Source organism: Parasteatoda tepidariorum, chromosome 1 (genome assembly GCF_982258835.1).
Source record: "Parasteatoda tepidariorum strain Cologne lab strain chromosome 1, Ptep-v5.0, whole genome shotgun sequence".
NCBI classification, from domain to species: Eukaryota; Metazoa; Arthropoda; class Arachnida; order Araneae; family Theridiidae; genus Parasteatoda; species Parasteatoda tepidariorum.
In genome coordinates this window covers 19441291-19455395 of record NC_141755.1, presented here as the reverse complement: position 1 = coordinate 19455395, position 14105 = coordinate 19441291, and the positions used below count along the sequence as shown (strand labels likewise).

At 32.3% G+C, this 14105-nt stretch overlaps 1 protein-coding gene across 2 annotated transcripts in view; it reads right to left on the bottom strand.

Annotated features, from left to right (window-relative positions):
- Window positions 1-11288, bottom strand: part of LOC107452124 (uncharacterized) — a 38925-nt gene extending 27637 nt beyond the window's left edge. The window contains exons 1-4 of one of the 2 annotated variants that reach the window (XM_016068440.4): window positions 10966-11288; window positions 7728-8035; window positions 6237-6353; window positions 1065-1211 (exon numbers count right to left, since the gene is read on the bottom strand). In XM_016068440.4, coding sequence (XP_015923926.1) covers window positions 1065-1211; window positions 6237-6353; window positions 7728-8035; window positions 10966-11167 — 774 coding nt within the window. In that variant the 5' untranslated portion in view covers window positions 11168-11288. The remainder of the gene's footprint in view (window positions 1-1064; window positions 1212-6236; window positions 6354-7727; window positions 8036-10965) is intronic. The other variant, XM_071180131.2, reaches the window with a different exon arrangement.
- Window positions 11289-14105: the final 2817 nt, after the last annotated feature.

The window sequence follows — 14105 nt, the reverse complement described above, 5'->3', positions numbered from 1 at the left end:
TTGAGCGTAAAGATCCGATCATTAGATCAAAAGTTATTCAGAGTGGTCCATTCCATCCAACGTACTGGAACCATCTGTTATGTGCAATTTGTAATTGAACGCAACTTGCAAATGAGATATTTACATTAATCATTAACTGTTGAAGCCATTGAAGATATTAGCTGCTGTTTAGAAATTTTACATTTAGACGCATGATGTTTACCTCAGCATTTTATGCATAAAGCTTTATCTTTGCTAGGATGATTTCTGTAAATGTGACCACAATTACGGCCTGGAAAACGCCTATTTGTCTCTTTTAATTTCTGAAGGTGAATATTTATATAAGATAAGTAATTTGCTAATCATGTATCTAACGACCAGTTTCTTCACAGAAAGGACAGAGCAGCGAAATAATTTTAGTTTTATTTCGCCTACATTTGACTGAAGTAATCTCAAATGATCAACTATAAGATTTAAATGCGATTCATTCAGTGACTCATTCACAATTTTTTGAGGTATAAGTGTTCCTTCTACTTTCACCTGCCTAAAATTCAATACTTTTCATAATATTACCATCGGAAATGTTTTCTCGCATCACGACAAATTGGTGACAAATCCATCGGCGACAAATGTTACATGGTAACGTCCGCAAAATCATTGGTACTGAAATCTGTCCATATAAATCAACATTCTCTGATAATACATTTTAAGCTTGCAATTTTCAATTGCATTCTACTTATAAATTATTCAAGGCAGAAAGCGATGAATTGAGTATTGGCGTTAAATTTATCCTGGCAAAAGTTTAGTCTAAATGGGTTTGAATTGTTATGTCCTTACTACCATTTTCTTAAAGATGCATTTTCAGCTGAGTCTATTTTCGTAAGTACCCATTTTTAGCTGAGCTCATGACATGAGGAACGGTACGCGAGGACCGGTGCTTATTGGATGATTTAATACGCTGTTCGTAAGCAAGAAGTAGGGTTTCAACAGTTGGGGAGTGACCATAACATAAATTTTCCTATCGTTGCATCTGTAAAGGAATTTATCAGTTATTAAATGACATATTACAGTAAAAGAATTTATACCCGATATACTTCCTCTGCGTGCTGATCAAATAGATCTGCTAAATGCTTGTAACATTTCTCCATATAATTTCTCATATTCCGTTCAATTAATTCTGATTGGTTGTTTCCAAGTATCTGCCAATTGGATTTCCTCGTTTCCATCAAGGCCTATAAATAGAAATTTAACACATATTTTACTTGCGACTTCTTTATCATTATTTAGTCACTTTACTGTACTCCGTTGCAAAGTTGTGAAAAGATCATTGAGGTGTGGGATTTAAGTTATCATCAGCTACTGCATATAGTTCTGTTTTATTTCGCTGTCAAATTACACAAATATGCTTTCAAAACAATATAAAAGTTTTAAAAAGTTAAAAACGTCAGAGTAAAATTTAATTCGTGCTATCTTTTACGATCTATCATAGAATTATTTAAAAAAAAGGTCATTCGCAATTTCACTGGAATCCTAGACTGGGCGATGTATTTTGATAAATAAGGAAAAACAAACTATCTGATGTCGCAAGAGCATTGGAATTCATTGGACCACTAAAAATGGCGCCTCGTATACTGACATGCCCTTAACAAATCAAATGAGAAATTAAAGAAAATTTGTTTCGCTCTCGAAGAAAATCGCTGGTAAGAAACAATATTTATTATTCTTTCCTCAGTTTCTTTAAATGAAAGTTGGCGATGATGACATACGTTCACGCTGGAAACGTATGTTAACAAGGGAGCTTGGCATCCATTTGGCTAGCATATATATGCAAACAGGCTCTCTCCTAGGAGATAATGTTTTTTTTTTTTTAACCCATTGGCAAAATGGGTGATATTTTGGGTTTGATGGCATTACTAGGACGTCATCACACTTTTCAACTGTATTTAAGGGTCAGAGTAAACAGTGCGCATGAGTCGTCACTGCATGTGTTGCTATGGCGACCACTGCTGCTTGATAATATTTTTAAAATTCTTTTTTTCAATTTCAATTTCGTGATGCATTAAGTTGGTGAGTTCATTTTTGAGATATGGGACCAGAGAGATCCCATAAAAGAGAATTATAAATAAAATTTGAGTTGTAAATAAAAGAGAATTTTATAATTTGAACGATATTTTTATTTTTAGAATTTTAATTAAGAATCAGAAATTCAAACCTACAGTTAAAACTGGATCGTTTTCAATACTAATTCATGTGAATATCACAAATAAAGAGGGTCCCAAACTGATTGACGCGGTCCGAAGGGTTAGAGTTGAAGCAGAAAAAAAACGATGCCAAGGCCTAAACTTACCGAGTCTGAAAAAGCTAAAGCCACAGAACGTAGACGGAGAAAAAAAAAACTACAACCATTTTGGCGATGCGTAACCTGTGATAGTCTTTCGGCGATCGCAATTTCTTCAAAGTTGATTTTGAAAATTAAAGAAATTTTAATGATGAACTGTTTCTCTTAGATCTAAATAACTGCAAATATAAGCGCAAATTACTTTTATCGCAGGTAGGAAGTGAGCCGTGATTGAAAGACTTTACCTTTAACGCAGAAAAAGACACCAGTGTCTCATGCTGTACTTTATTTGTGATTAAATTAGTAATTAAATAAAAACAGGTATTTAAATGCTTTGCTTACATGTAATTCTGAACAATACTAAGTATTTTTCACTAAATTAGACCACTTTTGAATCACATCAAAATCACATCAAATTTCACATCAAAATCGAAAAATTAGTTATAACAAAGAAAAAAATCAGTTACGACGTGGCATGTTCTGCAACTATTGACCAGACGTTTTCAATTGGTGAGAGATCAGGAGAACGTGCTGGCCAGGACAACAGGTGAACATGTTCTGGGTCAAGAAAGGTCAGGACAGTGCGGGCAATATGCGGTCGGGCATTGTCCTGCTGAAACGTAGCGTTATGGAGGCCTCGAGGAAAAGGCAGAGCAACTGGCCGTAACTCATCAGAAATGTAACGGCTGCTGTTCAAAGAGCCGCAATGCAAACAGGAGGTGATCGAGACGTGTATCCAATGGCACTCCGTACCATTACTCCAGGTGATGGATCAGTATGATGATGTCGAATTAAAGCTGCCAATGGGTGTTCTCCACGATGTTGCCAAACACGTGGCGGCGAAAATAAATATTTGTATTATAAGTAGGGTTGAGCAGCGATGGCTCAGGGGATAGAGTGTTCGCCTTCCTATGCGGCGAACAGGGTTCGAATCCCAGTCCATTCGAATTCCTCATCCTGCTTGCACCGACCACAGTGCTGACGTGAAATATCCTCAGTGGTAGAGGGATCATAGGTTAGAGTCCCCTTGCCGTGAGGCTAACCGTGGGAGATTCTCGTGGTCTTACTCTCCATGTAACGCAAATGCGGGTAAGCTCCATCAAAAAGTCCTCCACGAAGGGAAATTTCTCCCAATACTCGATACAGGAGTTCCTTTGTCTTCTAAATTGGGTTCAAAATTACAAGACTACGGAGTTGAACATTAGCAGTCGACTCATAAAATTGGGTCGGCTGTTCAACGACGGTCATAAAATAAAATAATAAGTAGAGTTGGGTACTGATTTGGAGATTCGAATCATAAGCTTACATTTGATTCCAATCAGTGATTAGAATCAGTTGATTTAATCGAAACAGATTTAAATTAAAATGAACTATTGTTTCCTAAGTATCTGTTGAAAAATTTTAGTCCACTTTAGTTTAAATCTTTTATTTTATAGTAATGCTATGTCAAATTTCTAGTGAACCCTTAGAGATTCTCATACATTAATTATTATGGAATTATTATTTTTCAATCAAAAAATTCGATAAGTACACAAATAAAAAAAAACGAAAACAACAAACTTAGAAATTTTTATTAACTGCCACAAAAAAAAGTATTTTTAGCATTTAGCAGCAGATATAATAAGAACATACGAAAAATGTAATAAGGATATTTATTTACTTGAAAGAATTCTAAGGTTTTAATACTTTTTTATCAATCGAATTTTGATAAAGGGATAAAAAAAGTACTCAGTCAGTAATGAGAATCTAAGCTGAATAGTGTTTTGAATCATTTGATTCGCGATTAATTCGTTAAACCATGTCTTTCAAATCAGTGATCCGAATAACATGAATTGAGATCTGAATCATTTGATTTGAATCGCTAATCCAAAGCATTGATTAAAACGGCTTGATTCAAATTATTGATCCGAATTCCTTCATACAAATAACTGATATCGCTTGATTCGACCAACTGATCTGAATCACTTAATTCAAAAAGTGATTTAAATCACCTCCTTTGAACGACTTTTCCGAAACACATATGATTTTAAGAAGTGATCAGAATCACTTGATTCGAATCAATAATATGAGTCAGTGATGCGATTAACTTGATTCGAAGTTATTTGAATCCCTTATCTGAGTAGCATGAGGTGAATTAGTGATCTGAAAGACTTGATTCGAATCATTTGATACGAATAGTAATTTGGATCACTTATTTGAATAGCGTGATTTGAATCATTGATCTGAATCACTTGATTTGAATCAGATACCTGAATCACTTGATCTGAATTTGTGCTAAGAATAATTTAATTTGAATCATTGATGACAGTCGCTTGATTTGAATGAGTGATCTGAATTACTTGACATGATTCAATGGTCCGATTTACTTGATTTGAATCAATTATCCGAATCGATTGATATGAATCAGAGATCTGATTCACTTGATTTTAATTACTTGATTCAAAGCACACTTCTGTATCACTTGTTTCAAACAGTAGTTTGAATATTTTTTTTGTATCACTAAATCACTTGAATCACTTTTACGAATAGTGATTTGAATAACTTGATCCGAATTCCTGATCAAGATAATTCGATACGAATAGCGATCTAAATTATTTCATTTGAATCATTGAACCATTTGAAACAATAATCTGAATAGTAATTTGAACCTATTGAGCAGTAATTTGAACCCTTTGATATGAATCAGTAATCAGAATCACATAACTTGAATAATTTATCTGAATCAACCTGATTCGAAGTGATTTGAATCATTTATCTGAATCTTATAATTTAAATTTCTTGATTCGAACAAATGATCCCATTATTTGATTCGAATAGTAATTTGAATAATTTTATTTGAATAACTGATCGAGTCGCTTGATTTGAATGACTGATCTAGATCACTTGATTTGAATAATGGTTTGAATTACTGTCCCGAATATCATGATTTGAATCAGTGATTCGAATCTTGTGTTTCGAAATCATTCAAATCACTTATCCGAATCGATTGCTATGAATCAGTGATCTGAATCACTTGATTCGTATCACCGATCTGAATCACTTGATTCGAACAGTAATTTGAAACACTCATATGAATCACATGATTTTAATCAGTAATCCGAATAACCTGATGCGAATACTGATTTGAATAACCAGAATCAAATCTCTGATTTGAATTCTTGATTCATATCTCAAATCAGAATCACTTGAGTCGAATAATGATTTGAATCACTTGATCCTATCCCTAATGATCGAATCCCTAGTTCAAATCACTTGAGTTAAATCACTTTTTATGTCTATACAATTTCGGGACTTACGGGATGATTGTGGCAATGTGACCATGGGCTTACCTAAACTATTACTGACACTAGGGATGCTTAACTAATTGTGCTCATAGGAAAATAATATACTTCTATAGGCGTAATTTTTTGGCCCACCGAAATGTATATGAATCAAAGATTTCACATGATGTACGTATTTCATATTTTTGGATCTTAGTTTTAAAAACTATATCACTATTCGCACAAAGTTAGACTAAAATATGCTAGCATTAAAAAAAGCGAGCTGGATAGCGAAACCATTTGGAAAAAACTTCAATATTCATTCGTTCGACATTTTTTTTTTCTTTTTTTTTTTGTCCAAACATATTTTGCTATTCCTTAAGACAGTTTTGATTTTATTTTTGACAAGGATTCTACACATTAAAGATGGAAATTGCGGAATAGCAAGTGTAAAATCAATTAAACCAATAAGTTTCGGTGAAAAAATAAATTCAAATCAAATCAAATGCAATAACCGATTGTTAGAATCCATTTTAATTTTTTACTAATGAAAAAAACATTGATGTTAGTGTTTTTCCACTCTGTTTTTGTTTCTTGGACTTTTCACAACAGAATTTTTTTTTTATCTCGAATATGTGAAAAAAAAAGCTATTACTTACGCTGCTGTAAGCACACACTGTCATTCCAATTATTGGTGATTCTTGAGAGAATTTAAAATCTCTGTTTTCCTCGTCACAAAAGTCGCATATAGTACAAAGACACATCATTCTGAAAGTCTGTTAAAAAATTAAAATCAAAAAAATGAGCATGTCGCCAAGGAAAATGAAAAAGTCACAGTTTCAGACCTTAAACCTGAAGCAAAACGAAGCTTTTAAACTTCACGTGTCATCTTGACGTGAAGATTTATCTCGGCTTCAGAACGGACAAATAATTTAAAGATTTTAAAAATTACTAAACAGTTTTTTAGAAAAAATAGCCAATTTGGCGAGATTTTCCTACCTAAAGCAAATTATCAAAATCACTGCTTTATTATAAGTTTTTTGCGAATTTCCATGAATCCCGATAACAAAAAATTGGATTAAGTTTTTAAATATTAAAAAATTAGACCACAAAAGCTTTAAATTTCCACAAAACCGTGGCTTTTTCTCCATATCGACGTTTTTGCACCATTTTCAGAATAATCACAAACAGTGATAGATAAGCTAAACTTTAGATAAACTAAACTTGTCCCAGTCATAAGTAATTGTTGCAAACTCATAAGCTGTTATAAAAATAGCATATTATTCTAAAAAAGAAAAAGCATTATTCCATACAACGACGAAGCCTGAGACAAAGAGTCATTTTCAAAAAAGCGCTATCGAACGTTTACGGCCATCTTTGACAAAAAACAATTTTTATAAACTATTATTTTTCAACACTATAGCAATAACCCCGTGAATATAATACGCAATACTTTCTGTTCTTTTGAAGTTTGTTGTAACTGATTATTTATTTATTTTAGCGCAACTACCTATATACCTTTGAAATACAGCTAACATATGCATCAGTACTATAAGAAGCAAAAAAAAAAAATATATATATATATATATAACCTGGTCCTTAACCTAAATTGGTCGAATAAATCTTAAAAACTACCCTGGTAGAAGAAATGTTTCAGTTGACACATGCTTCAATGCTATAATGAGCAAAGAAAAATATAACTTAGTCTTTAACTTAACCTGGTCCTTAACCTAACCTTGCGGAAGGAATGTTTCAGTTGACACATGCATTATAAGCAAAGAAAAATATAACTTAGTCTTTAACTTAACCTGGTCCTTAACCTAACCTGCAGAAGGAATGTTTCAGTTGACACATGCATTATAAGCAAAGAAAAATATAACTTAGTCTTTAACTTAACCTGGTCCTTAACCTAACCTGCAGAAGGAATGTTTCAGTTGACACATGCATTATAAGCAAAGAAAAATATAACTTAGTCTCTAACTTAACCTGGTCCTTAACCTAACCTTGCAGAAGGAATGTTTCAGTTGACACATGCATTATAAGCAAAGAAAAATATAACTTAGACTTTAACTTAACCTGGTCCTTAACCTAACCTTGCAGAAGGAATGTTTCAGTTGACACATGCATTATAAGCAAAGAAAAAATCTGACCTGGTCCTTTGAATTCCATCTTTCGATTTCCATCCAAGGCAAATGTGCTTTGACTTCATATGGTTTAAAATCAAATTCGATGATATGAGAAGTCGTTAAGAATACACTAAGATGCAAATAGGCTTCCATTAATATTTGTCTGATTTGATGCATTTCTGATTCTTTCAACACTTCTCCTTGTTTTCTTTCATAGTAATGTTTTAGTTTATTCATCACTTTCCCACCGAATAGACGATTTTTCAGAAATGTTCTCATTGGCAAAGCAAGGGACGAAGTTGCCGAAGTCATTTTTTCACAAAATGGCTCATCTGAAACAAAAATTATACTGAGTTTTATTGAGAAATAATAATGAAACAAATACATTTGTAAATCTGTGTTTTTTCAAGTATAAAAAGGAAAAGATAATTTTATAATTGTCACGCTGAAAATAATCACTTAACACTCTTATCACTCTAAAACGTGAAGGCTATGGTTAGTTTTAGTGGTGATGGTAGAAGTTTGTCGTGTAAGTGATTCCCCCGTTTTTTGTTTTACATGTGCTAAATATAGAATTTTCTTTCCCTTTTTTCAGTTCATTTGAGCAACTCAATTTTTAATTTTATTATTTTATACTTTTTTCTCCTTTTTTAATTTTGCGTCTGTTAGTTTATATGGATAAGTGGTAAAAGTTTCAATGGGGGATTAGAAAATGAGAATAAAGCGTATTTATCATTAAAAGCATATCTCCGGTATGAGTTTAACACGTTTATTTCCGGTATGAGTTCCAGCACAGGGATTTCCAACTGTCTTCCCGCGGGACGCATCCGGCTCTAGAAGTCTTTTTGTGTGGCCCGCGAACTAAAATTTACTGTCGTTTTTTTGCGGACAATTTTCATAAGAATCTATATGGGTTTGAAATACTTTTCTTGCTAAAAAAAACCTTATTTCTTTGCTTCTGTGAAATTTAACATACTAACGGTGCAAAAAATTTTATTTCTCCGGTTTTGCATTCAAGAAAATATTTATTCAAATACAAAAATAATTGTATATGTTGCTTGTTTTTATTTCGTTTTTTTTTTTTTCTTTTGCATTTTGTGAATATAATTTAGCATGTGCGTATCAGAAATTTTCTTGAAGAAATTATCCCATTTAACTTTTTGAAACCACTCATTTTGGATGAAATTAATTACAATTGTAAATTTTAAAACGCATAAAAGAGGGAATGAATAGCACGTTTTATTTAAATTCCTTGAATTGAATATCGCATCAAAAAAAAACTTCATGTGCTCGCGAATTTTTTAGTTATTGCTATAAATCCTAATAAGTCGAAAAAAATGTTACTTTATCACAGAATTAAATTTAAAAGGAAAAAAAAAACCTTGTCACTAAGTATCTGATTAAGAGAAGACTCAAAATAATGCGTAACAAGCATTGCTTGTAATTCTTGTTATTTTGCTTTTAAATATTAAAAAAACTTTAATAAACATCTGACAGTAATATTTAATGTTCCTTCAAATATGAGTCCTATATAAAATTTTGATAAAGTTCCGTCCCGCCATTTGACTGGTGTTTTTAATAGCTGCCCCCGTCCTCATGTAAGTTGGAAATCCCTGTTCTAGCATTTGGAAAGTTGTTCAAATTTTGGCCTTTTCAAATAAACTTTTTCTTCTTTGTTTATATTAGTTTTGGCTTTGAATTGAAAAAATTTCTTACGATTTTTTTTTATCACCTTTAAATATTATTTTGCAACCTTCAATATACATAATAGGACAATATGTAGGATACGACTCGATTTTCACAAAGATTTTAAAAGTGTATACAAGTTAACCTCGTTGAAACAAAAACGATTAATATGTTGTTCTCTATAACACCATCTCAAAACACAGAATAAATGTCATGATCATTTTCGCGGATTTTGAGCTTTGATTAAAAGCAATTAGAAAGACGTGCTGAAAATGTTCATTTATCCCATCTTGATACTTCCTTTTAATGATTTGAAAATCAAACTGATTATTATTGCAAACAAATAACAAAACATAGATTTTAACACAACGGTACTTATACCAAAACTCATTATATACCAAAAACATTTAACAACATACAGAATGTAAACAAATTTAAAAAGAAGACAGGATCTTAATTTTCAATCCAATATTATTCCAGTAGAAAAAAAATGTGATTTGCTTGAAAAGATAACAATTGTAGTTTTCAAGGAAATACAGGATTTAAACAAAATTATGGAAGCACTTCTGTACTTACTTATTTGTCGAATATTTAGCGAATTATTTTTTAACTTCAGAAGTGTTTAAATCATGCAATTTCTCATACATATCAGAGAAGTTTAAAGTTTTTAGAGGTTTTAAGGACCTCCAATAAATTAATTTTGAATATCATCTGCCAAAAAATATAGCAATAAGCTTATAACTTGTAACTATTATTTTTGTTAAAATATGCAATAATTGCAAAAAATATATTTAACCTATTTTAAAAAAATTTTTTGCTTAATATTTTCTTAGTGTAACTGCATAAATATTTAAAACATATATAAACGAAATTTTTAAGGTAATTTTTAATAAATAACAAAAATATCATTTTAAAATTTGTAAAACATTTCTTACAAATTGTTCAAGACGTATGTTGTATTTTTTTCATATGCTACCAAATACGATTCAGAAAAAATTTATGAAAATTTTTTCAATGATTTTCTAAATGATTCCCGAGCACGCGCAGTATGAAAGAATTACTTTAAATGCCTAAAATCTTGCCCAATTTTCAAAAGAAAAATTTTTTTCAAATTTTAAAATATTTTTGTTATTAATTAAAATTTACTTTAAAAATTTTGTTTAATTTTATGGAATATTTATGCAGTTATAATTAGAAAATTTTAAGCAAAATAGTTCGTTTTTTATAAAAACTTTCAAATTTCCATCAATATTTAAAGCTTGGTTCACAAATTTTCTGCAATTATTTCATGTAATAAGAAGAATAACTGTTACAACTTACAAGCTTATTGCTATATTTTTTGGTATGAGTTGTTTAAAAGACGTTCGCCATTAATTGCTGGTTCCCAAACGGCGGAAAACTTTAAACGTAACTTTATATGTAAGAAGAAAAATCGCAGAACTTAAACACTTCGAAAGTAATAAAAATTCTCTAACTATTTCTTAAAAAATATGAAAAAATAAGCTAGTATAGAAGTGTTTCAGTAATTCTGTTCAACCCCTGTAAATGCTTCACTTATAAAGAATTCGCAGCTTACCGTCAAAGAGCTTGAAACAAATATAGTCGCAAGTATATTCCTCCATAAATTTAATTTCAATGTACAATATTTTCGCGCAGGCCAAACATAGGAATCCAGTCATTGAAAAAAAAGCGACCATTATTGCTGAGTCTGTTAAAACTTCTGAAAGAATTTCAGTAAAAATGTGAATTGGTATCTTAAGTGAACCAAGGCAATCCATTTTGAGTCCTACAGCAGAATATAAACTTACAGAGCAAAGCTACAAGTAAAAATAAAATGCGTGATGAAGTTCTCAGCTCAATTATCATGTATCGATTTGATCCGTATAAGCGGGACGATACCATTTTTTCTGTGGTGTTATAGGGAAAGAAAAAGATCTATTTGTTTTCGCTTCCTGCCTTCAGGGTGGAGTTCTATTTTCCACAACGTGCGTTCTATGCAACCCGGAAACCTAGATTATTGATCAGATACCTATTGTGTGCAAAGTGCATTCGCTACAATTACATTGTTTTTAAAATTTGAGATGACTTTTGCAAATTATTTTATTGTTAGAAAAAATGTGGACCTTACAATAGCAGAATACTTCGTGCAATCAGAAAGATATTGTTTATTTGTATCTCGTCCCGCCCTATTTAAGGGCATACGAGAGTAGATACATAAAACTTACACAAAACATCAGAAATTATATCAACAAGTATAAAAAGAATAAAACACAAGCGAACAACAGTTAAAAACATGACCCTAAATCCAGACAACACATTAAAAATCACAAAGATCATAATTAAAAGAGTGAAAACAATATATACATAAAAGTGAATAAAACACGCACGTGGTAAAAGCAATGCATAAAAGTAAAAGATTACATAAGGAACAAACTGGAATAAAATTTACAGTTAAAACATGACCCAAAACCAAGTCAAACATGAATATCAGAATCAGTAAGTTATAAAGTTTTTTTTTTTTTTTTTGAATATTAAACGGGAGGGGTCGGGTTATTCTAGTTTGTAGGGTGCTGCGCCCATGTACAAGAAGCCTTGAGCCAAGAAGCCTGCCGGCCGAAGATTCCCCGTGTAGTAAATGGTGACGAGTGCAAGTTAAATCTGTCAGATCACAAAGTTTTCATTGTTCCCATGACAAATCATACCTGTGGGGGTACTGAATTTTAGATTAATCAGGCTCTAGTTCAGGTCAAAATTATGATCTGTGGATGAATGAATGGTCCCGCCCTATAAACGGGCAGTGAAATGTGTGTGTGTGTGTATGGCTGAAGTTGTATTCTTGGCCATGGATGGTGCCACTAAAAAACAAGAAACGCACCATCTGACTTGAATTCGCTTGGTTTCACCAAGCAGGCTTGCTGGTATTAGCAAGTGACATTAGAAACAACAACAACAACAAAAAAAAACAGGAGAAAAACCATGCTTCATCAACCATAGCATTTATATTAAAAAAGGGAGAGTTACCATACAACCCCAACAGTAGAATCTATTGAGTCAATCTACTGTACCATCTTCATAAATCAAAATTTTATTTCATTTCATAACTGTCAATGAACAGCCAACCCAACTACCAATATTCAACACCGTACTTTTGTAATTTCAAACCCATTCCAGAGGACAAGGAAACTCCTGAATGCTGTATTGGGAAAAAATTGCCTTCGTAGAGACCTTTTTAATGGAACTAACTCGCATTTGCGTTACATGGATAGAAAAACCACGAAAACCTCTGACGGCAAGCGATCTCTAACCCAGGATCCGTTTACCAATGAGGATATTTTTATGTCAACACTGTGGTCGGTGCGAACTGGGTGTGGAATTCGCATCGCTGATATTCGAACTCGTTCTCCATCATTGGGAGGTGAACGCTCTATCCCTTGATCCTCCACGGTTCATAAATTTGTCTGCAACCCAAACCCTAAAAGATGGAGACTATAATTGTAAAAAAATAAGGTTTACACAAACTCGTTTAATTAAAAATTTGAAATCTCAAATTTAAGGAAGTTAAAAAATAAGCAAAAGAAATGCATGTTGTTCAAATTTAATTTCGAACATGGCATTATTATTTATACATTAGGAAGATGGGAATAAAAATCCTTATTTAAAGCATGAAAATAACTAAGTAGAAAAAAAATGTATGCTGATTAAATTAAATTCAAACTTTTAATTCATTTTTTATACAATAACTGGTGTGAGTACAAATAAACTACAGAAAAGGAAGAAGGATGAAAAAAACTACTTCTTTTTCTGAACAAAACCAAACTATCGCAAAGACAGTTATACTAAAATTTAAAGTTATTGATCTGAGAATGAATCCTTTATTAAAACAATGATTACACAACATCTGAACTATGTGCTTTATTTTTAATTTTTAGTTATCTGCGACAAGTACTTAGTTCAAAATGCAGCCACTTTTCGAATCAGGAAAATAAGCATAAAATTAAATACTGTTTAATTAATTTTGCATGATCAATAGAGGACGTTGCAATTCACAATAATTCTGATTATATATCACTTGTGTGGCAGCTTATTGGAAAGCTTTTAGGGAAGCCTAATAAATATCACATCATGGGCCTTGGCTGCTCTAAGGATAGAACGCTCACCTCCTAATGAAGTGATTCAAGCTCGAATGCCAGGGGTGGCTGCTTGATGCGAATTCCACACCCGGCTCGCACTGACCGCAGTGCTGACATAAAATGGTAGACGGATCATGGGATTGAGTCCTCTTGTCACTCTAACAGGGGACGGCTTACCTCGTTTTCCTCTCCATGTAACGCAATGCGGGTTAGTTCCATCGAAAAGTCCTATACAAAGGCAAGCTTCTCCTCAATACTTAATCCAGGAGTTCCCTTGTCTTCTGAATTAGATTCAGAATTACAAAGTTACGGAGTTGAAAATTAGGAGTCGTAAACCCAGAAGATTGGGTCGACTGTTCAACGACGGTTATGAAATAAAATATCGCATCATTTCATTGTTTACTTTAATTGTTTACAATTAATAAATTTGTTTATTATAAAAAATGGCTTTTTTATTCAATGCACTTTTTTAGCATATTTGTGGATCCTTATAATTCAGTTAAATATCGCTGGTTATTTTTCTGGTAGCATCATAGCACGCTTGCGAGGTCTCCCGAATTCATTTGTTTCGTCAAAAGTTGAGTTG